Source organism: Oryctolagus cuniculus, chromosome 19 (genome assembly GCF_964237555.1).
Source record: "Oryctolagus cuniculus chromosome 19, mOryCun1.1, whole genome shotgun sequence".
NCBI classification, from domain to species: Eukaryota; Metazoa; Chordata; class Mammalia; order Lagomorpha; family Leporidae; genus Oryctolagus; species Oryctolagus cuniculus.
In genome coordinates this window covers 44,353,611-44,376,693 of record NC_091450.1, presented here as the reverse complement: position 1 = coordinate 44,376,693, position 23,083 = coordinate 44,353,611, and the positions used below count along the sequence as shown (strand labels likewise).

Sequence of the window (23,083 nt, the reverse complement as noted above, 5' to 3'; positions counted from 1 at the left end):
TTAACTGTGGCTGGAGGGTGCCGCCTCTCAACACACCCAGGCCTTGTCACCACTCACCCAGTAAACAGAGGTAGTTGGGCTCAGCTAATCTGGAGAGCTTCGTGACCTGATTCAAGATGTTATAGAGCTCGGTTGGTTCACACAAGACCAGATCAGCCATCCTACGGGGAAGGATCAACAAGGCACAAGCTGAGCACTCCCGTGTTAGATGAATGAGCACCAAGTACGGAGCAGAGCTGCATCAACCCTCTCTAAACACCCCTGCAGACGCAGATGGAGGTAACAACATCAGAGACGGTGGAGGCTCAGGAGCCGGCACAGTGGTTCAGACACCCACAGCCCGTATCCCAGTGCCTGGGCCCAAGTCCCCACTGCACTTCCAGGCCGGCTTCCTGCTGATCCGCACCCTGGGAACAGATGGTGGTTCAGGTGCTGTGGTCCCTGCCACACATGTGAGACCCCCCCACCAAGATGGAGTTCCAGGCTCCTGGCTTTGGCCTGGCCTTGCCCTGGCTGTTGAAGCACAGCACTGCAGAGGGAACCAGTAAATGGCAGATCTCTCTCTCTCTCTTTTTTTTTTTTTTTTAAGATTTATTTTACTTGTTTGAAAGAGTTACAGAGAGGTAGAGACAGAGAGAGGTCTTTCATCTGCTGGTTCACTCCCCAGATGGCTGCAACGGCTGGAGCTGTGCTGATCCGAAGCCAGGAGCTAGGAGCTTCTTCTGGGTCTCCCACGCAGGTGCAGGGGCCTAAGGACTTGGACCATCTTCCACTGCTTTCCCAGGCCATAGCAGAGCGCTGGATCGGAAGTGGAGTAGCTGGGACTAGAACTGGCACCCATATGGGATGCCGGCACTGCAGGCCAGGGCTTTAACCTGCTGCGCCACAGTGCTGGCCCCTCTCTACCTTTCAAATAAACAAACAAAAGCAGGGCCCAGCACTGTGGCTTAGTAGGGTTAGCCTCCTTCTGCAGTGCCAGCAAACCATATGGGTGCTGGTTTATGTCCCTGTTGCTCCTCTTATGATCCAGCTCTCTCTCTGCTTATGGTCTGGGAAAGCCATGGATGATGGCCAAAGTGCTTGGGCCCCTGCACCCACGTGGGAAACCTGGAAGAAGCTCCTGGTTCCTGGCATCAGATCAGCTCAGTTCCGGCTGTTGTGGCCATCTGGCAAGTGAACCAGCAGATGGAAGACCTTTTTCTCTCTGTAACTCTACCTCTCAAATAAATACTTTTTTAAATAAAAGCATTGGTAGTGAAATATATGCAGAGCAGATTAAAATGTTTCATAGAAGATTGAACCAATAAATACTGTCATTACAGACAGGTATAAACAGATACCAATCATTTATGCATTTAGCAAATCATTACTGAGCACCTACAATACATGGTATGCACTGGAAATGCCTGCAAATAAGAGCTGCCCTCGCGGAGGTTATAGTCTAGCACTGAGTGTAGACACTGCAGGGGTCGTAACATAACAGGCCTATGACTCCACCATCCCATACAGGCACCAGCTCCTGTCCCAGCTGCCCCACTTCCAATCCAGCTCCCTGCTAATGGCTTGGAAAAAGCAGCAGAAGATGGCTTAAGTATTTGGGCCCCTGCACCCACGTGGGAGACCCGGAAGAAGCTCCTGGCTTCAGATCGACCCAGCTCCGGCCATCACGGCCATTTGGGGAGCGAGCCAGTGGATGGAAGACCTTTCTCTCTAACTTTCTCTGCAATTTTGCCTCTCAAATAAATAAAATCTTACAACAACAACAACAACACAGGATGTGCTTCAGAGTGCATAGTCCCATGCTCCTGGGAAGGGCCGACACCCTGCCCAGAACCCTGGGTCCTCCCCACCTCCTCACGGACTCCAGTTCTCAGCCCCGCTCCCCACAGATGCCATCCGTCTCAGCCCTGACATGAGCCCTTCCTATCAGCACGTAGACCTCCCTCGCCGGCACACAGCTCAGTTCTCCTCTCTAGCTCACTCGCCACTTGCCGTGGACTGCCCGACCCCAGCCTCAGCTCCCACCTCTGAGACTGGGCACGGTCAGGGGGGCGCAGGACGATGCAGACCTGAGAGGCAGCTTCCACGGCAAACCATGCGGGCACCAGTCTGTGTCCCTGCCGCTCCTCTTCCGATCCAGCTCTCTGCTTGTGGCCTGGGGGTGGTTGTACCAGCGCCACCCCGCGGCTCAGTGTCCCAGCTTGTCAGCAGTGTGCGACACAGACCTGCGGTCCCCAGCACTCCGCTCTCCCAGCTTCCACCCTGCCTCTCCGACGGCACCTCCCCTGCCTTTTCTTCACCCAATGCCCTGGGCTTACCGCTCTTTTGCGTCTACCCTCACTTTCAGAGTCACTTGACTCTGACACCCCGGATAACTGGGGTGGGACATTCGTCACAGGGGACGGGCCCGTGCATCGTAGGACCTATGAGAGCAGCCCTGACCTATGTCCAGTAACAACCGCCCTTAGCTGTCACAGCAAACTGTCTCCAGACATGGCCAAATGCAACCCCCCTCCCCAGGAAAAGGCAAATCAAACACCCCCAGTTGAGAACCACCACCCGGGACCCAGAGTCGCAGCAGCTCGCCTGGCGCCTTGAATACCACTGACATACGAGAAACGGCCAAATCTGACCCCTGGCGTCCGCACTAAGCTCTAGGATACCTACCCGATGGGCACCTCCAGTACAACATGGCCACACGAGAACTTGTAACCCACACACGTCCCTCTGCCCAGTGCCCACTGGCCTCTCAGCCTCCTCAGTCTCAGTCAACAGCACCATTGTCCGCGCAGTTGCTTGAGCCCCCCTACCCATTCCCTCTCCCCTCACCCCTGTCTCTACTTCCTCCATGTGTTCCAGTAACACCCACTTCTCTCTCCCTCTGACTACCACGCCACCCCAAGATGGCATCTCTCCTGCCTAGCTGTCTTCCTGTGTCTTCCCTACAATCTAGCCTTCACATGGTAGTTGGAGTGAATTTTTTCCAAAATAAGTTATTTCAGGGCCAGCATTGTGGCGCAGTAAGTTAAAGCCCTGGCCTGAAGCGCCGGCATCCTATATGGGCACTAGCTCAAGTCCCAGCTGCTCCACTTCCAATCCAGCTCTCTGCTATGGCCTGGGATAGCATAGAGGATGGCCCAGGTCCTTGGGCCCCTGCACCCACGTGGGAGACCCAGAAGCTCCTGGCTTCAGATCAGCGCAGCTCTGGTCATTGCGGTCAATTGGGGATTGAACAGCAGATGGAAGACCTCTCTCCCTCTCCCCTCTCCCCTCTTCCTTTCTCTGCCTCTCCTTCTCTGTGTAACTCTTTCAAGTAAATAAATAAATCTTTTAAAAAAAGAAGTTATTTCACAGGGCTGGCGCTGTGGTGTAGCAGCTAAAGCCACTGCCTATAGTGCCAGCATCCCACATAGGCACCAGTTCTAGTCCCAGCTGCTCCACTTCTGATCTAGCTCTCTGCTATGGCCTGGGAAGGCAGTGGAAGATGGCCCGCACCTGTGTGGAAGATCTGAAAGAAGCTCTTGGCTTCAGATCAGCACAGCTCTGGCTGTTGCAGCCATCTGGGGAATTGACCAGCAGATGGAAAACCTTTCTCTGTCTCTGCAATACTGCCTTTCAAATAAATAAATAATTTTTTAATGAGTTTATTTAACTTATCACCTGAAGTTCCCACAACTTGTTTGTTGTCAGTCTCCTCCCATGGGGCTGCACGGTACCCAAGGACAGGGACCCTGCCTGTCTTGTCCACTCCTGGGTCCTCACCCAGTGCCCAGGGCCTACCTGCTGCAGGGCGGCGCTCAGTGGGCACCAGGTATGCTGTTACTTGCACCACTCTCACTGCCTACACCACGGGGGCCACACCGACCTGCTGCCATCTTTCCCACGTACAGATTCCTATAAGGACCCCCTTACTCCCACCGCCAGCCAGACCCCAGCTCCTCTACCTCTGAAAACCCCAACCTTAGGTCACTTGGGGGATGATACACTCGGAAGGGTGGAAGGGCCTTGTGTGTGGTCCCACCACCTCACCAAGCCAACCTAAAGCTGGCTCCCGCCTTGCCCAGTCTACGGCTCAGAGCCGACCCTCAGCTCCCTCCCACGCAGCCCCCTCGGTGATCTCCAGCTTCTCACTGCCCAGCCAAGCACTGGCCCCAGGGACCTCCTCCTCCAGACCCCTGTCCCTCTCAGAGGGCTGTGTTGGGGGGGGGGACACCCTGGTCCAACAAGGACAGCCCCTTGCCTGCTAGCAAAGGGCTAGAGGGATGGGTACGGCCCCAGACCCTAACAGCGGGGTTCTGCGAGAGGACGCACCCCCATGAGCTGAGGCCAGGGGCCCCGCGAGCCTGGCTGGGCTGAGGACGGGGCATTGGGAACCACCCCTTTCAGCACTGCTCCGATTCTGAGGTTTAGAACATCGTTGATGTTCTATATTTCACCAATTCCAGTTCTCCCCCACTTCCAGTTTTGATGACCCAACTGTATTTTTCCCCAAGGTCAAGTCTTTCTCCTGTGACTTTCACGATGAAGCCTTGGTTCCTTAATCAGATGATCCCATCGAATTTTCGGCCACTGTGAGTATCGTTTTGTGTCGATTATTTCTACCAAGTTTCATTTTCCTGGTGACTTCAAAAGGGTGGAGTCGGGGCCAGCGCTGTGGCATAGTGGGTTAAGCCACCACCTGTAGCACTAGCATCCCACATGGGTGCTGTGTTTGCGACCCAACTGCTCCACTTCTGACCCAGCTCCCTGCTAAGGCACCAGGGAAAGCAGTGGAAGATGGCCCAAGTGCTCGGGCCCCTGCACCCATCTGGGAGACCTGGAAGAGGCTCTTGGCTTCAGATCAGCCCAGCTCTGGACATCGTGGCCATCTGGGGAGTGAACCAGTGGATGGAAGATCTCTCTCCCTTTGGAACCCTGCCTTTCAAATAAATAATTTTTTAAAAAAAGGGGGGTGGTGTTGGAGCTAAAACGGCAAGCTGCAGACCTCTCCCTTCACCCTAGGCTCTTTCAGCACAGCCTTGCTGTTCCTGGGAGACTTCCAGGGTCCCCAGTGCAGGCAGGATGCGCAGGCAGGTGGGGAGGGTGGCCAGTGGGAACACCTTCTGGGGATCTGGCTTGGTGGGCATGAGACGCAGGACCTCCCTATGAATGGACCCCTGTGGAAGATCCTCACAGTCTCACTGTCAGGAAAGCAGGTGCCAGCACAGGTCTCACCCCTGCATACCCCAGTAAGGAGGCTCTGCACCTTCTGGGGGATGACCTACCTTGAACTTTAAGCCAGGGGCTGTCTCCATCTCCCCGCGCCCCCCATCTCTCCCCGTCAATCTAGAGTCCCCCTCCAGGGAGAGCCCACGTCCACATTTGGGGAAGGGGTATTTCATTAGGGCTGCCAGAGCCTGCGACCAAAGAGGGAGCCAATCAGATCCAGCTCTTCTCCCTGTGACCAACACCTGGGACCTGCTGTTCTGACAGCAGGGCCTGACCACTGCCTTATCATAGGCTGAGACGCCCCAAGTCCGCCAGCCCTCATTCCCGGAAAAGCCACCTGTCAAGCTTCACCCTAGGCACCTGGTTCAGGTGGAGCAGAGAGCAGGGCAGGTAAGGGGGGAGCCCACAGCCAACCCTACTCATGTCCTATTCTTGGTGGGAAAATCAGGCTTGCTAGGCTGACCAAGGCTGCAACAAACCCATAGGCATCGACGCCCTTACCTGTACGCTGAGACATTAATATGCACTGGGAAGACTAGAGGAATGCTCAATCAAGATAACGGATGCAGGGCCTAGCATCATGGCGCAACAGGTTAACCTGCCACCCATGATGCTGGCATCCCATACTGGAGCGCTGGTTCAAGTCCTAGCTGCTTCACTTCTGATCCAGCTCCCTGCCAATGCACCTGGGAAAGCAGTGGAGGATGGCCCAAGTACCTGGGCCCCTGACACGTGCATGGGGGTCCTGGATGGAGCTCCAGGCTCCTGGCTTCAGCCTGGCCCAGCCCAGGCTGTTACATCATCTTGGGGAGTGAACCAATGGATGCAAGAAAGATCTCCGTCACTCTGCCTTTCAAATAAGATAAAAAGATAACAGACGCAGAATGCCCTGTTCTGGGCTTCACACTCGGTGGAAGCTCCAGGAAGTAAACTTTTATTCCTACCCTGTCTTCAACTTCACCTAGGACCCAGGGATAGCTTCAAGTCCAGCATGCAGAAACACCCGACCAAAGACCAGAGCAGGAGCTGGTGAAGTCCACAAACTAGAGGCAGCCGTGGTGTGGTCTGAGGGTCAGGGCCGTAAGGGATCTGGAACAGTCTTTCCTCCATCCCAGCCTGACACCTTTGTGGCCACCTGCACAAAACGGTCCCAAAATCTGCCACGCGGTTCAGAGGGCCACCAGGCCCCAGTGGCACGGAGCGGAAGGACCAATACGGTCTCCTCACTCTGCCTCAGCCATCACCAGTGTCTACTGCGGCAACGACAGGTACGCATCAGAGGCCTAGACTGAGTCACCCACATCCCTGCCCCGCCCCGGGCCCATGACACCGAGAGATGCCCTAGGGGTCCCGTGGGTGGCACACCTAACCACACGCTCCCCTCCTCCAGGTCTGCCTGCAGGGGCTGCTCCTCTGGTCTGTGGCCCCCACCTTCCGCTCCCCCCTCTCCCAAGATTGATTTGAAAGACAGAGCCACAGCAAGAGGGGGAAGAGAGGGAATCTTCCATCCACTGGTTTGCTCCCCCAGACAGCCACAACGGCCAGAGCTGGGCCAAGTCAAAGCCAGGAGCTTCCTCCGGGTCTCCTGCGAGGGTGGAGCCCAAGCACTAGGGCCATTTTCAGCTGTTTTCCCAGGCACGTTAGCAGGCAGCTAGACTGGAAATGGAGAAGCTGGGACATGAACCAGTGCCCATATGGGAAGCCAGTGTTGCAGGCGGTGGCTTAACTGGCTACACCACAGCGCCAGTGCCTCTACCTTCTACTTCTCAGACAGTCCCTGCCCTGACCATGCTCTGCCCACCCTTCCCTGACCTCTGGCTGGTCTGAGGGCTCTGCCCAGGCCAGACCCACGTCTGCCACCATCGACGGCAGCTAGCCACTTCAGCCGCCACCTGTCCACTACCTCCAGTGGCCCCAGTGGAATAGACTGAGGAGAGCCAAATCCTTGGCTTCTAGCAGGTATGGGTCACAAGCGGAAGTGACAGCTACTTATCTAAGTACAGTTGTTTTGAAATACACGTTCCCAATATGCTAGATACACGAGTTCTGCACGGTATAGCAACCAGCACCTTTACAATGCTCTGTTTTGCTTCAGCAACCTGGAAGGAAACAGGGAACTTCACTCCGGGCACGATTTTAGGGTTGAGGGCAGGGCAGGTTAACAGGTGGTATCCATGTCATACTAAAGTCTGACAGGCCGTGACCGTGTGAGTCAAGCAGTCAGCACACGTGAGTGTCAGGGTAGAAGGCAGAGTGGATGGATTCGTGTTTGTGATGATGGATGGACAACACAAATGTGTGGTACTAGAGTTCAGGAAACCAGCTTTCTTGGGACAGTGATTAAAAAAAAGGAATATACTGGAACTTTCTGGAAGAGTGACTGTTTTATAGTTTGGGTGGTGGTAATAAGGCTATATGGTGTCAAAACCAAAGAGAGCAGTTAAGACCGGAATGCTTTACTGTATGTAAACTGGACATCAGTTAGAAGGTAACAAGTCCCCTGTGTGGGTCCACGCGTCCACGTGTGCTGCTCCAGGGTGTGCATGTCCGTGACCTTGGCACCGGGTATGGCCTGCAGGAAACCACAGGCGACACCCACCACAGAACCTCACACCGGCCCTCACCTTGGGCCAGGTAAGCCAGCTTCTTCCAGTGGCTTCGACTTCCCAAACCTTCCCAGCCCTCCCCAGGTGCCCACGGAGTAACTTGCCTTCTCATTCTTGGCTGCCAAGGGGCATGGACTGTCCTCCCCGCCCCCTGCCCGCTGGGTACCCGTCAGAGCCATGGGCACCCTCCTGTCTCGGCTTCCCCCTTCCGGCGCCTCAGGGCTCTCCCCGGCTAGTGTCTTTCTCCGATTTCAAACATCCTGGGACAACAAGGAAGCCAGAAGAAAGCCCCCAGAATAGCTGGGCCAGTGCCCTTGGAAGGTACCGGGTCCTGGGCCGAGCACTCCCGGGACTGGCCAGCTGCTAATCCAAGGAGAGGCAGTCCCACCCTCTGTTGGGACAAAGCATGCCCAAGTATTCCCTGTAAACCAGACCTGGGCCAGGAGAGAGAAGGCCAACTTTGCCCAAGAGCGCCACCTGGAGGAAGAAATCTTGAACTGCAGGAGGCAGAGAGGCGCTGGAGGAGGGGAGGAATTGAAACAGCAAGAGGGAGATGTAACCACCAGGTCGAATGCATTGCACCCACAACAGCACTGCATGGGAGAAAGTCAGCTACAAACTGCCTGCGACCCTTCTCCCCCTGTCTCCACGCTGTCACAAGCCCCTCCCCCACCCACAGCAGGCAGGTCGGAAGCCTGGTCTGCCTGGGGTGCAGTAGGGGAGTGAGGCAGCAAGATCAAGAAACAGCAGTCAACAACTCTGTTTTATAGTTTGGAAGGCACAGCAACAAGGAAGGGGGAAGAGAAAGGTCTCCCATCTACCGCTTCACTCCCCAAATGGCTCCTCCAGCAGCCAGGTCTGGGCCGGGAACTCCATCCTGGTCTCCTACACAGGCAAGCAGGGGCCTACGGCAGCTTTGGAAACAGAGCAGCTGGGACTTGAACCGGCGCTCCAACACGGGACGCCAGCGCCGCAAGCAGAGCTTAACCCACTGCGCCACGATGCCAGCCCGGCGGCAGATCCAGTCATGGACTGGGACATTCGGGCTGCTGCAGTCTGTCCTAGAAGACAACCTGCTTCATGACTGCGTCTCCCTGCGTGCTCAGTGCCATCACGCTGCCGCGCGGTGGCTGCCACGGCGGAGTTCAGCAGCCGTAACCCAGGGCTTAGGGAAGCAGACAGGAGCGAACCCGAGGCTTTCCTAGCAGGCTGTTTGAGATGGCCTGGGCAGAGGACTGGCGGGGGTGGGCCTTCCTCCAACGACAGGCGTGGGTGCTGAACGAACTGAACACCAGGTGTGGGAATCTGCGATTCCGGTTTCTGACAAGGCCTCAGCTCTCCCCTCTAGGGACGGCACCAGCCCAGCCCACGTGGCTACAACCCTTATCTGCCCGCTGATGTTTCCACGTGGACAACTCCACATCACTCCCGATTCAGCTGGGCTGGACCTCTACCCCACCCCCAGCCCCAAGTTCTCCTCCACACAACTCACTTCCTGTGCTTGATTTTCCACATCCCCCAGCCTCGATGGGCACAGACTCTCCAAACTCTCTGGTCCTACCCTCTCAAGGACCACCACCACGACTCAGACCCTTATCCCCTCAAGACTCAACAACCTCCCCTGGGAATCCTCAACTCTCAAGGTTGGTGCCAGCCTCCCCCGACACACGCCTGGTGGTGTCACGGACACCTCTGGTGGACGCTTGCTGCCCAAGGGACAAGAGAAAAAGCCCTGCAGGACCCGTTTTCCCAGCCTCTTCCAAAAAGCATTCAACGCTCCCTGAGCCCCACACGCCTGGACCAGCCTCCTGTTGGATAATAGGGACGGACCGGAGACATAGTAGCACGCTCAGATCTAGTGGCCGGAGACATAGTAGCCGATTCCAAAGAGCGCTCAGCTCTAGTGGCAAGACCGGCAGGCACAGTTAGCAGGGAACAGTCGGTGATAAGATAAAGGAAGGCGCTACGTAAGCTAAAGACTCCTGGGCACGACCTTTGGCTCCATCCTGTCTGAACACTTCTCATTGCAAGTCACCCACACGCTAGGGCCCCTCCTCTGACCGCTCTGGGTTCCCAGGTGCCCGTCCCTTCCCTGTGCCTGGGGTTTAATGCACCCGTTGAACTCCTCCTGCGTGTCTCGGTCCACACGGTTCATCTTCCAGAAGGTTCTCTGGCAGGGGCCCGTTCTGGGTCAGACGCACCTGCCCTGCGCCCCCAGCACCTGCTAACCCTATGGTCGCCCTAGACTCCCAGCTCCTGGACGGCCGACCACGCGTGGCTCTCGCTCACGCAAGGCTGCGCTCAGCATCTGGATAAGCAAGCGCAAGGGAGGCAGGAAGAGAGCAGTTCCGCAGGACAAGGACTAGGAGACACCTACCTAAACCCAGAAAGTGAACGGGGTGTGTGTGAGAGTGTGTGCGCGCGCGCATGCGCAGGAGTGAAGCTTCGGTTCCTTAAACTGAGCAACCTGTGACCTCCCCACCTTCACAGGAGAGCGCGGGGGCAGGCCTGAGGGGGCTCGGGGCTCGCAGGGCGGTGCCCGGCGCCGAGGCCGCGTCCCCTCCAGGGTCCGGGCCGGCTGCGGCCACCGCACTGGCCAACTCCCGCGGGGGAAGTGATGGCCCCATCTTCCCAGCCTGCCCCGGGTCTGGGACGCCCCTTGCCGCCCTCTGTCTTCAGGGGTTCAGACCCTACTCTGGCCTCCAGGGGCAAGGGGGCGGGTGTGGCCGACGCCGGCGCGGGGGCTCGAGCCCCCCGATCCACTTTGCGCGACCTCGGCGGGGCGCCCGGTCAGAGCCCCCACCTGCAAAGTGGCTCCTCCTCGGGCGCTTCCAGCCTAAAGCCCGTCCTCTTCCACCTCTCGGGGGAGGCGTCCCCGTCCCACTCCGACTGCGGGTCCCCCAGCGGCCACACGGCCCGCGAGGCGCGACGGCCACTCGTGCGGGAAAGTTCCCGAGCGCCGTCCCGCCGCCTCGCTCCGCGACTCCCGGAAGCGGCCGCGGTCTCGCGAGATCGGGGCGCCGGGGCGGGCCGGAAGTCGGTCCGCTCTCGCGAGGACTGGGGCGCTGAGCCGGGAGGTGCTGTGCGCAGTGTGTGGAGGTCGTTGGAGTCACCTGCTCGCCGCCCGCTCCTGCGCCTGCCGGCCCGCGCCCCTCCCGTCCCAGCCATGCTCTCCGCCCTCGCCCGGCCCGCCGGCGCCGCGCTGCGCCGCTGCTTCAGCACCTCGGCCCAGGTAGGCCCTGCAGGCGCGGGGCTGGGGGGCTCCCGCGCGCTGACCCACGTGCAGCCCCCGGGCCGCCGGCGAGTGTGACTGCCAGCCCGGGAGGGGCGGGGGAGACGGGAGAGGAGCTCCCCCCACCCCATACTGGGTCCCCGGGACAGCCCGCGCCCCTCCAAGGTTAGGCGGCGTGGGCGCAGCCGGTCTCTCTTGCAGCGCCCGTGTGAGTGTGTGCGTGCAGGGTCATCGGGCAGCGCCCTGCTCCGGCCAGCGGCCTGCTGCCCCCTTAAGAACCTTGCCGCACGCCCCTTCGTGCGGAGGGCGGACTGGGCCAGCTCCCGGGTGCTGTGGCGGTGCCGGCTTGGCCTGGGACCACTTAAAGCCGAGCTATTTTTAGCCGTCTTCCAGGACCGGGGTTCTCGAAGTGCGGGGCTTGGGTGGGAACCACCTGGCCCGCCGGGCCTCTGCCTTTAACAGGTGCCCTGCTCGCCACCGGAGGGAGTCCGGTTCCATGCAAGTTGGAGACGTCCACGCTGCCTACCACACCCAAGGGGGAGGCGCTTATTCTTAGAGGGAATTCTAAATTTCCTGTCCTGTAGACTCGGTTCATTTCAGAAATAAAGTTGCAGAAGAACGCGGAGTATCTGTGCTTGCCAACAGCTGTGCTGGGCGGGGAACCCCAGGATGAGAAGGGGCACCTGCGCTGGGCCAGGCGGGCACACAGCACAGGTGGAGGCGATGATTGATGCTGGGGCGGGGGATCCCAGGATGAGCTGGGGCCGTGCCTTGACCCGAGAGGGCAGTGAGGGTACCGGCAGGCTCACACGTGGGGCGGCGGCTGGAGGGTTTTGAGCAGGGCAGTGCCTTGGTCTTAGCTCCCACTTTCTCAGGATGGTCCCAGGTGGAGGGAGGCGGCCGGGCTGCTCCTGTCGTGCCAGCTGGGGAGGTGGTAAGACGCGGTTAGATCCCGAGTGTTACAGTGGAGCCAGCAGGATTTGGCAGTGAACGCTTGGATGAGGGAGTGAGAGGGTCACGGGTGACACCAAGATTTGGGGTCTCGGGGTCAGCGTTTGCCGAGCTGGGCGGGAACTCTGGGAGGGAGGGGTTCTGGGTAGGGTCTGTCTTTGAGGCTCGCTGAGTTTGCAGTGCCTGTGGGACACAGCAGTGGCCGCAGGGAGAAGGCAGCTGGGTCACTCAGGCAAGTGGGCTCGAGCCAACGGCTCGGGGTCTGCAGACTTTGGATCCAGGAGGTGCTAGGCTCCCAGCTCCAGCGAGGTAACTGCTACCTATGGGAGCGGACCTCAAAGAGATCGTGGCGGCGGGGGTGTGGAATGAAAAGATTGTTCATTAAAAATCCGTGTATGCCAGGTCCTCAGGCCCCAGGGGCTGTGTCTGATGAGAACCGCGTGGGCTTCAGGCACTTCTTGCACCAGAATAAACCAGTGCTGTCGTCCGTGAACCTTCTGAAGGATCCTCATTTGTACTAATACATACAGTATCCTATAAACCCAAAAACGGGAATTTGGAAACAGCATCACAGACCCACCCGGATAAGGCAGACTTGCAAATGAGGGGAGAGTTACTGTGTATCCACTTGGAAAACTGCCGGCCTCAGGGCCTGTTGGACCTGGAAGGCGGCTCCTTACGGAGATCCTGGGGCAGAGCAGGGGAAGGGGGCGGCGGCTGTAGGGTTGTTTCCCGTGAACAGCGGGGAAGCTGTCGCTGAGTGCTGAGTGCGCTGTGGCCCGGGCTCAGCACCGCGAAAGCAGAGGCGGGTGAGGAGGGCCCATTCCCTGTGCCTGCCCTGCGGGCTCACCCAGCGCCCGGAGAGGCTGTCTCTTGGACTCAATTCTTTGGATAAAAGTAAAAACACATTTCAGTGTCCTCACCTGGCACCCCCGGGGGGTCGTCTTGTGCCCCAGGCCGAGTGCTGTGGGCACGAGGAGCTTCGGAAGGTTCTGGAGCAATGACTGGGGCTTGGATTCTTGAGGTGGAGCAGGCTGGGCCGCTGCCTGCAGAGCCCACAGCCCGTGTCAGTGCTGGTTCAGGTCCCAGCTTCCTGCTAGCGCAGCCCCCGGGAGGCAGCGGATGACGGTCCGAGCGCTGGGGTTCCTGGCTCCACGCCTGGAACCTGGCCCAGCCTGCTTGGATTCGAGTCCTGGTTACGGAGTACGCCTTTAGTCTTAATTTCCTAAGCAGGAGTCCTGCATGAGCGTTGTCTGGGTTTAGTTCTGGCCAGCGATGACCGAAGCCTGTGGCTGGCCGTCACCAGCCGCTGCAGGACCCGGGGCTTCAAGTCCCTGCACCTGCTGTTCTCCCTGCAGCCGCCCCTGCTCATTTCTGAGTTGAGATGAGAGAGGAGCTCCCTGGAGTGGGGCCAGGAGGGGCAGGGGCCTTCGAACGTGGCGGTGAGCCTTGAGGGCTGGGGTTCAGCTCCAGCAGCTTCCTCCCAGGACTCTCCCTTTTTGTGTAAAGCCCAAATTGAGGAGTGAACATTGCCTCTTGGTTCTGATTGTGAGAATCAAGTGAAGAATGACTCAGCTGAGCCTGCCCTGATAAATGCTGCTTCCAGCACTGGGAGTCCACGAGGTTGCTGGCTGCCTTACGCAGTGCGGCCGTGTCATCGCTCAGTCCTGCCTCGTAGGAAAGGCTGTTTATCAGTGCCCTTTGAGACCCTGCCCTTCCCCCCCACCCCAAGTGGGTTCTGCCCCTGGTGCTCTCCCTCTGTGTTGCCTTTGCAACCTGTCTCGGTGTGGATGCTAAATGACCTCTGGACCAAGCTCCTTGCCTTGGCGCAAGGCCCACTTCCAGAGACCATGATACGTACCAGGGTACGTCAGAAAGTTCATGAAGAAGTGGAACCAGAGTTTGTGTTGGTTTGAAAATTTTTAAAGTGTTTGAAATCCACGCCCATGAGCGTTCTCCAGAGTTCTGGAAGACGCGGACCAGGAAGGGACTGTGCGTGGAGCTCAACGTTTTGGGCCAGAAAGTTGGGGTCATCCCAGATCCCCCCACTCATCATATGGGCCCCTACACCCACGTGGGAGACCCGGATGGAGGGGAGGGAGTGACCGGAATCCACTGACACAGGCCCACAGAGCACCCGCAAGCCTCCACCTTGCGGCCATCACCTTTACCCACCGTGAGCCACGCTCGGACTAGTGCAGTCGCTGCCTCCTCCGTCCTCAGCTCTTCTCACGTCCTCCAAGAACGGATCTGGTCGTGTTCTCCCCGGCTTCTGAGGCCGTGCAGCAGCTCCCGTTGCTCCTGTGCCTGGCCCTCGGTGCCGGCCCTGCCCTTCTGCCGTCACGTGTGTGTGTTGGCGCTCAAGCCGTGGAGGCGTGTACACTGCCTTCCCTCAGCGGCTGTCCTCACATCTCCCCCGCTAGCCCCACCACCTGGCAAACTGCTCGTCCTCCAGGACCCTCTCCGACAGCGTGTCCCGGGTCCCCGTCTGCGGCACGGCTCACACGGGCTGCTGCTTCGATCCAGTTCGCAAGGCTGGTCCCTGGAGCCAGCAAGCCGGTCTGGCCTGTGGCTGGAACGGGCAAACAGGCGGCCACTTTGGGACGCAGTCTGGCAGCTTCTCAGAAACACGACCCATCAGTTCTGCTGCTAGGTGCATATCCAGAACTAGAGACAGGTGCCAGCAAACGCCAGTACGTGAGTGTTCATGGCGGCACTGCCTGTTAGAGCCAAAAAATGGAAACTGCGGGTAGTGCTGAGCTGTGTGGTCTCCGTGCACGGACCCACTCGAGTGCAGGATAGGGATGGACAGGGTCAGGTGTGACGACCGCTGGATGCACAGTCCAGGGAGGACAGAGAAAGTCAGGTCTGACCTCATAAGCTAATAATAAGAAGCCGCTTGTCCCGGCCCTGGCCTTTTAGGTGTGAGTGTGGCAGTCTGCCCTGGACCCCAGCTTTGGGGGACCCGTGACTGCACTAAACTGTATCCCTTTTTCAACTAAGCCAGAAGGCCCAGGGACCCCCTGCTTATCAAGCCCACAGAGGAATCACCCCGGGCGGGTGTTGCAGAGTGGGTGTCAGGGAGCAGGGCCTGACGGCCCTGCAGAGCCGGGGGTTGGGGGCTTGCACCTGTAGCTCAGTAGGTGAGCCGCTCGTCCAGCCCCAGCTCTTCCCAGCAGCCTGAGCCAGTGTCCTGCATCCCTGGGCAAGGCAGGCCCTCGGGAATGGGGATCCAGAATGTGACCGCTGTGTCCTGCCGTGGCCCCACCGCAGCAGGAGACCCAGCACAGCCTTGCAGGCACCGTGCAGATCCGTCTGATGCCGAGAACATCCTACGAGTTCTTTCTCTCTGCTTCTTTCTAGAACAATGCTAAAGTAGCCGTTCTGGGGGCTTCTGGGGGGATCGGCCAGCCCCTCTCCCTCCTCCTGAAGAACAGCCCCCTAGTCAGCCGCCTGACCCTCTACGACATTGCGCACACCCCCGGGGTGGCTGCCGACCTGAGCCACATCGAGACCCGAGCAACTGTGAAAGGTACTGCGCGCTCACCCCAGAGGCTCCAGCTTCCTCTGCAGGGGGCAGGACCCCTGGAGTGAGACCTTGGGTGGAACTGGACGTGTGGAGGCTGGGGTTTCCACGTGCAAGCAGAATTACGCTTTATAAGTCGTGGCGCCGTTTTGGACTTGCAGTGTCCTCTAGAAAAATCCGGTCTGATCTGCCCAGTGTTTACTTTTGCTGATCTGAAAAGGGGGGCGGGGGTGCCTGCAAAAGGGGGCGTCCAGCCTCGCCCACAGGGCTCGGCGACTTCTCCAGCACCTCGTTCACAATTACGCATCCTGCTAACTTGGCCTTCGCAGTACATCACGGTTACCACAGCTCGGCAAACTGCTGCCGAAAGCGTTTCTGGGACCGTCCTGTAACTTCTCAATCACTGGTTATGCCCCTACCGTTCACCACCGGGCTCCTGCCCGTTTTACTAAAAACAAACGTCAGTTGTGATAAGTAACTTTATCCTGACATCTTGTTTCTTAACACGCTAAAGTGGGATTGGCGAGCAGGCCTGTTTCCAAGCTGTAGAGCCCTACAAGATGGGAGCAGATTTGAGACATTGTTGCTGATTTCCCTGAGGTCTCTGAAGGCCCACTGCTGCCACAGCTGGTGGCCGCCGGGGCCACAGACACATCTGAGCCTGGTTGATCCCAGGGCCTTTTCTCCCATGGCCTTGGGCGCCTCCTGAGCCAGGCTGGTTGTGTGGGGGCCGGGGCAGCTGTCAAGGGGAGGAGACGGTGTCGGGGGGGGGGGGGGGCTGCTGGTTGGCGCTGAGCCCGGGCTCCCCAGGCTTTGTCCCCCAGGCATGCTGGCCTCCCCGGGCCTGAAGAAGTGAGGCTGCTGCTAACGAGGTGTGTTTTCCAGGCTACCTCGGCCCCGAGCAGCTGCCCGAATGCCTGAAGGGCTGCGACGTGGTGGTGATTCCGGCCGGGGTCCCCAGGAAGCCAGGTGTGTGCGACAGCCCTGCCCAGCGTGCCCTCCGGGTGCGCCGCAGACTCCAAAGGCTCCCGTTGCCCGGAAGATCAAGACCCTCCCCCCACACACACACACACACGGGTGCCGCGCTGTCGCCGTGTTCCGCCGTCCCTGGGCCAGTGCCTTTCTCCCACCCAGCCCTACCGGGGGTCCTACGAACCCTGAGAACTCTTCTCAGCTGCCCCCAGACCCCCGGCCCTTGGTGCACTGGGCTGTCTTCCCCACAACGTAGACTCTGGACCTCCAGCAGGAGCCCTTGTTGCTCGTGGCTGGGTTTCTGGCAGCGACTGACACAGCACGTGACAGCTGCGTGGAAGTGCCTTGTGGTCCGTGAACGTTGTTTGCACTGGATCGTTGCAGGCATGACGCGGGACGACCTGTTCAACACCAACGCCACGATCGTGGCCACCCTGGCTGCCGCCTGCGCCCAGCATTGCCCGGAAGCCATGATCTGCATCATCGCCAACCCGGTGAGTGCCGCTGGGTCAGCTCCCGGCGCCAGGCCTGTGCTGGGGGCACGCCGCAGCACCGCGCGCCTCCAGGAAGAGGAAGCAGCTCAGCGAGCGCCTCTGGTTTACTTCCAGAACGTTCCTCCCGGCGTGAGCCCCGTGGGAGGGTTTTCGTTTCTTTGGAAAGGCAGAAACAGATGCACACGTCTTCCGTCCACTGGTTCACTCCTCCGATGCCCACAGCAGCCAGGGCTGGGACAGGCCGGGGGCTGAGGCTCCACCACGTCTCCCGTGTGGGTGGCAGGGACCCAGGTACCCGAGTCAGCTCCCGCTGCCTCCCCGTGTGCGTCGGCAGGAAGCTGGGGTTGGGGACAGAGCCACGACTCCAACCCAGACGCTTGGATGCCGGCTGCAGGCACTCCAGGCAGCACCTCGAGGTGGCCGCTGCCCCAAACACCTGCCCCTAAGTACGAGTGTCAGCCTGGTTCTTCCAGCAGCTAACTGTGTCCTTTGTGCAAACCGCCTCCCTTCTGCGGAGCTGCTCCCCCTGGTGAGTAAGTGCAGTCTTGCAGCTGCTGTCAGCCTGGAGTCCTCCTTTGTGCACTCCCGGGTCCCCCTTGTCCTGTCTCCTCACACTTCCACGCATCCTCTCCGGCACTCGCGGCCTCCCAGCCCTGCTGGCTGGGGGTTGCAGGAAGCTCATTCTACTCGGAAGCTCCAAGAGCCAGCCCACACCGGGCACAGCTGTGGGCCCCGAGCCTCACCTGGCGGGGCCTCAGGTGTCCCGCGGCAGAAACTGCCCCCCCCCTGCGCGCCCCGCCCCTCGCTGAGTCCCAGCTGGTGTCTGAGTGGTGACGGTGATGCTGAGGCCTCTAGAGAGAGGCACCTGCCCCCCCTGCCTGCTCACCTTGGGCGAGAAGCGTGCTAAGAGGAGGTAGTAGTAGCTGTTTGGCTTGTAGGGAGCTAACAGTGCCTAATGCAGACTCGGCTGGTTTTGTAGGCGCCTGCGCGAGGAGGGTGGACCAGTTTGGCCCAGCAGCTGGGTCACCAGTTAAGATGCCCGTGTCCCCTGATAGGAGCCCTGGGTTCAATTCCCAGCTCCACCTCCTGACATAGACCCCTGAGGCAGCAGTGGTGGCTCCGGGACGTGGGAGCCCTGGGGGGAGTTCCTGCTCCTGACTGCCGGATCCGGCCCAGCTCCACTGAGCATTTAGGGAGTGAGCCAGTGGGTGATTCTCTCTCCCCACTCCCCAAATAAACAAATAAAAATGAAGTTCGTCTGAGCTTTCTGCTGCTGGGCTGGGCTGTCTCCTGTTGGGAGTGGCCACACCGGTGTCAGCCCAGCCAAGTAGAGGTGCCGGTGGAGCCGTGATCACGTTGAAGTCGATGGCTGAGAGGCACCCAGGGAGTGAGCGTTCCCCAGCAGAGCGCCCCCGTTTGCCAGGAGGGGGCGTCATGTGAGCAGGCGGCCTCCTGTGCGGTTGGTCGGGGCGGTGTGATTGGCACCTGTGGACCTGGCGGTGGTCGCCGAGAAGGTTGTCCCTTGTGCTGCTTGCTGGGCTGTGCCCTCGGGACGCAGAGCAGATAACGCACGTCTGGCTTCCCAGGTGAACTCCACCATCCCCATCACGGCGGAAGTCTTCAAGAAGCACGGAGTGTACAACCCCAACAGGATCTTCGGCGTGACGACCCTGGACATCGTCAGAGCCAACACGTTTGTCGCCGAGCTGAAGGTGAGCGCTGTGGCAGCTGCCGTTCGAGGCACCGCGTGGGCTTCACTAAGGCCACGTGACGGGCCCTGCGGGTTCTGCGGCAGCAGCTCCTGTCTTGCACTTCTAGAATTCTCTTTCCTTGGCCCTTCCCTCCCGCCAGGCTTGTCCAGGGCCCTCTTCCTTCCCGGCCACCCCATGTGGCTGTCCCAGGCATGGCGGTGCCGGCTCCCAGCGTCCCCTCCAGGGGGCCGGAGCTCTGAGCACAGCCCTATCCCTTTGTTTTTATTTTGTTCTGTTTAAGATCTATTTATTTCTTTGAAAGGCAGTGTGACAGAGGGGGAGGGGCCGAACTTCCATCCGCTGGTTCACTGCCCAGGTGGCTGCCACAGCCCAGGCCAGACCAGGCTGAACACAGCCAGGCACCTAGAGCTCCATCTGGGTCTCCTGTGTGGGTGCAGGGGACCCAAGCACTTGGGCCGTCATCCACTGCTGTCCCAGGCGCGTTAGCAGGGAGCGGGATCAGAAGCAGGGCAGCCGGGACTTGAACTGGCGCTCTGACACGGGACATGGCTCTAACCCGGCGCACCGTAATGCCGGCCCCTCATTTTGTTTTGTCCGTGGGTGTGTCCAGGGTCGGCGTGGTGGGTGGGTGGCTGTGATGGGTTTTGTACTCCATGGGCTTGTTGAGAGTAATCAACCTTCACACTCTGGTGCCCAGGGCCTGGATCCGGCTCGGGTCAACGTTCCTGTCATTGGCGGCCATGCTGGGAAGACCATCATCCCCCTGATCTCGCAGGTGTGTTGGGTGTGCTGAGGTCAGGAGCAGCTGGCGGGCGCCTGCCTGGAGCTCTCTGGACGGACTGGGGAAGGTGGGGTCCCAGGGGTGTGGCCACCCCATCTGTGTGGGCGGTGCTCAAAGCAGCCGGCCCTGACCAGGGGGACCACTGCGAGGAATGTCACTGCGCCCCGGGCCAGGTCGGAGCAGGCCGAGGGCTGGGGAGACTGAGTGGAGACGGGAGCGCTCCTGAGTGGAGCACTGAGGACCCTCGGGGTGGTTTTGCCCCAAACGCACGACCTCACAAGAAGACCGCAGAGCAACGGCTCCCGCTTCCCAGAGGGGGGTGGTCTCCAGACGGAGACACGGACGGGCTGAGGGACGTACTGGGTGTGGGGCAGGGCCCCAGGCAGGGCCTACAGTTGGGTCCGTGATGCACCGGTGCTGTCTGGGGGCTTCCACGGGCGACCAGAGCATCTCACACCCTTGGCCTTGGCTTGCAGTGCACGCCCAAGGTGGACTTTCCCCAGGACCAGCTGGCGGCACTCACTGGGCGGATCCAGGAGGCCGGCACGGAGGTGGTCAAGGCCAAAGCTGGAGCAGGTAGCGTCAGGGCTGGGTGGTCAGCCTGGGCTGGCCAGGCCTGGGCTTCATTTGCATTCGCCCCATAAGAAAGCTCCACCGGAGGTGGCGGCTGAGCATGCTTGGTGGGGGAGGGGTGATCTTTGAGGCTGGCAAAGCTAACTCCATGCCATTCACTCGCAAGTGAAGGGACGCTGACCTAGGTTCTCGACGGGTGCGCGGCTTTGGCAAGGGCTTCGCTGGGCAGGGCAGGCTCCCCTGGCGCGGAGCCGCCAGCTGACCCACCTGCGCCGCCCTAGGCTCTGCCACCCTGTCCATGGCCTACGCCGGCGCTCGCTTTGTCTTCTCACTGCTGGACGCGATGAACGGCAAGGAGGGGGTCGTCGAGTGCTCCTTCGTGCAGTCCCAGGAAGCTGACTCCTCCTACTTCTCCACGCCGCTCCTGCTGGGGGTAAGCGTCCTGGGCGGGGCCCACTGACCGCTGGCTCCAGGGACCAGTGCAGTGACCACACGTGCCTGGTGTGCGCCTGGAGACAGAGTGCAGAATTGGGTTCTGGGAGGAATCATCCTGGAGAGTCTCTCCCTTGGGGCTTTGCCAGCTGGTCCTGGCGCTGCCCGGGTATCTGATGGGGAGGCGCTCTGTCCGCGTGCAGGCCGCTCCTGTGACGGCTGACCCTGGCGCTGCCCAGGGCGTCTAGTGGGGAGGCGCTCTGTCCGCGTGCAGGCCGCTCCTGTGACGGCTGACCCTGGCGCTGCCCAGGGCGTCTAGTGGGGAGGCGCTCTGTCAGGTGCAGGCCGCTCCTGTGACGGCTGGTCCTGGCGCTGCCCGGGGCGTCTAGTGGGGAGGCACTCTGTCAGGTGCAGGCTGCTCCTGTGACGGCTGGCCCTGGCGCTGCCCGGGTGTCTAGTGGGGAGGCGCTCTGTCAGGTGCAGGCCGCTCCTGTGATGGCTGGTCCTGGCGCTGCCCGGGTGTCTAGTGGGGAGGCGCTCTGTCCGCGTGCAGGCAGGCTCTGTAGGGAAGGCCTCCCGCGCCAGCCTGCTCCTGTGACCCCAGGGCCTGCGAGTGCCCCCAGCCTGGGATTTTCTGGCCCAGGCCTTCTTGATTGCTCGTTCCTTGCCCCACTGGCTTCACCTTTGAAAGTCTGTCTGGGACACGGCCCAGCTGACCTGCAGGTCCTCCTGGGTCTGCAGCGAGCAGAAGCCCCTGGGCGGCACCGGCTATGGAGCCAGGTTTGTTTGTTCCATGCAAGGCAGGCACTCGGAGGCCTTGCCCAGAGACTCTGAAGTGTAGAGCCCCATGACTGGGCACAGAGACCCACACACCCGTGGCTGGGCTCAGCTCCCGGGTCAGTGCAGAGCCTGCAGGGGACCGCACCCAGGTCTGGCCGGCTCAGAGCCAGGGAACTGGGCGGCACAAGGTCACCTCGAGGCTGAGGCCCAGACACTGCCCAGCGTGGGGAGGGGAGACGGACCGCGAGGCGCCTGTTGGTCCTAATGTCAGGCGGTGACCCAGTGGACGACATTTGACTGGTGAATTTTAAAGTGTTTCCTCAGTCCTTTAGCAGCCTGGGGAAGGACCAGAACGCCAGGGGTGTGCTGGCAGGCTGAGTAACGCCCAGTTGGCTGACTCGGTGTTTCATGTGCCGGGTAGCCCGCCTGCTCCCACAGCTCCGTGGAGGTGCGGGCCAGGAGCTTGTCTTAACATAAGGAAACAAGGAGCCTGAACAGTTGTCCAGGGTACGTGCGCAGGGAGCGCCGGAGCCAGGCCCCGCCTCAGCTCCGGCCCCACGTGCAGGTCTGAGGTGGGCGGCGGTGAGGAGGCTCGGGGGTGGGGGAGCCTCGTGGAGCCCTCACATCCCGCACCCCCTCTCTCCTGCAGAAGAAGGGCCTGGAGAAGAACCTGGGCATCGGCAAGGTGTCCCCTTTCGAGGAGAAGATGATCGCCGAGGCCATTCCCGAGCTGAAGGCCTCCATCAAGAAGGGCGAGGACTTTGTGAAGAACATGAAGTGAGGGGCGCGCGAGCAGCCGGCGGCCCGTGTCCCCCAGAGCCGGGCCCGGCGCCCTGCTTCAGTGATGGTCGTGTGCACGGGGCCACCCCGGGGTGGCACGCTGGTCACCGGCGCGTCAATAAAAGCCGTCTGAGTGTCTGTCCCAGGACCCCCAAACGTGTGCTTTGCTTCTTCCCCGCCGGGACCTGCCGCTCACCTCTCGGCCTTACCAGTCTTCGTTGCCAGATGCGGCTTCGGTGTTTGACTGAAGCACGGGGCGTCCGTCGGCAGCGGCGAGGAGGGCCCAGGTGTTCGCTCCTGGATGGGATCGATGCCCGACACCCGTCAGTTCCTGCTCCCAGCCCTGCTCTTTGCACGGTTGCGTCATCGCGCTCGGGCGCCCGGGGCGTGTCCCCCTCAGAGTGGCCTTTTGCTCTGATCGATCCAGAGTTTGGCCTTCTCCTGCCCCTGGTGCTGTTGTATTTTCTGGCTGAGCAAACGTCCCCGACTTCTGCGCTGAGCTGCCTTGTCCCTCCCCCACCCCCCCGCCTGACCATGCCCCCATAGGGATAGGGACAGTGGAACGGCGGAGCCAGAGCCGTGAGGATGTGGGCGGGCACGCTGTGCTGTGTGTGGTTTGGGACGGGCTGGGAGGCACTGCGGACGCCCAGGCCCCGTGTCGGAGCTCCTGGCTTCAGATCCCCGCTCCTGCGGTGCCACCCGGGAGCAGCAGAAGTGGCTCCGGGAGTTGGGTCCCGGCTTCTGCCTGGCCCAGCCCTGGCCATCGTGTGAGCCTGGGAAGTTCGATCTCTCTCTCTGTCTCTCTGCAAATAAGATGTTTGACATTTAAACCAGAAAATTTTAAAGAGTGGCTTCAGAGTCTGGAGAAGGGATTGAGGTGGGGGAGTTACAGGGAGAGCCAAGTGCTCCCAAGGAGCCGCAACCTGGGAGTGGAAACAGCTCTGTCCCTGAGAAGGGCAGGCCACGGGATGACCATGACCTGCTGTGGGGGAGGGGGTGGCCACACGGTGGGTGGACCCTCCTTTATCCACGGCAG

At 60.3% G+C, this 23,083-nt stretch overlaps 2 protein-coding genes across 12 annotated transcripts in view; one reads left to right on the top strand and one right to left on the bottom strand.

Annotated features, from left to right (window-relative positions):
• The window catches only part of STYXL1 (serine/threonine/tyrosine interacting like 1), a 40,678-nt gene extending 29,846 nt beyond the window's left edge, over positions 1-10,832 (bottom strand). For 2 of the 11 annotated variants that reach the window (XM_070064490.1, XM_051847669.2), the window contains exons 1-2: positions 10,618-10,829; positions 58-161 (exon numbers count right to left, since the gene is read on the bottom strand). Coding sequence is in view for 5 of the 11 variants with exons in the window: in XM_051847669.2 (XP_051703629.1) it covers positions 58-160 (103 nt within the window). In the remaining 6 variants the exon portion in view is untranslated. Of the gene's footprint in view, positions 1-57; positions 162-10,617 lie in introns of all 11 variants that reach the window. The other 9 variants (XM_070064491.1, XM_051847672.2, XM_051847670.2 and 6 more) reach the window with 8 other exon arrangements.
• A 1-nt stretch (position 10,833) lies between these two features.
• Positions 10,834-22,203, top strand: MDH2 (malate dehydrogenase 2). Its single transcript, XM_002711906.5, has 9 exons — positions 10,834-11,046; positions 15,361-15,529; positions 16,409-16,492; positions 16,880-16,989; positions 18,576-18,701; positions 19,399-19,476; positions 19,959-20,058; positions 20,337-20,488; positions 21,917-22,203. The coding sequence occupies exons 1-9, from the start codon at positions 10,981-10,983 to the stop codon at positions 22,046-22,048; spliced, it is 1,017 nt and encodes a 338-aa protein (XP_002711952.2). The 5' UTR covers positions 10,834-10,980; the 3' UTR covers positions 22,049-22,203.
• Positions 22,204-23,083: the final 880 nt, after the last annotated feature.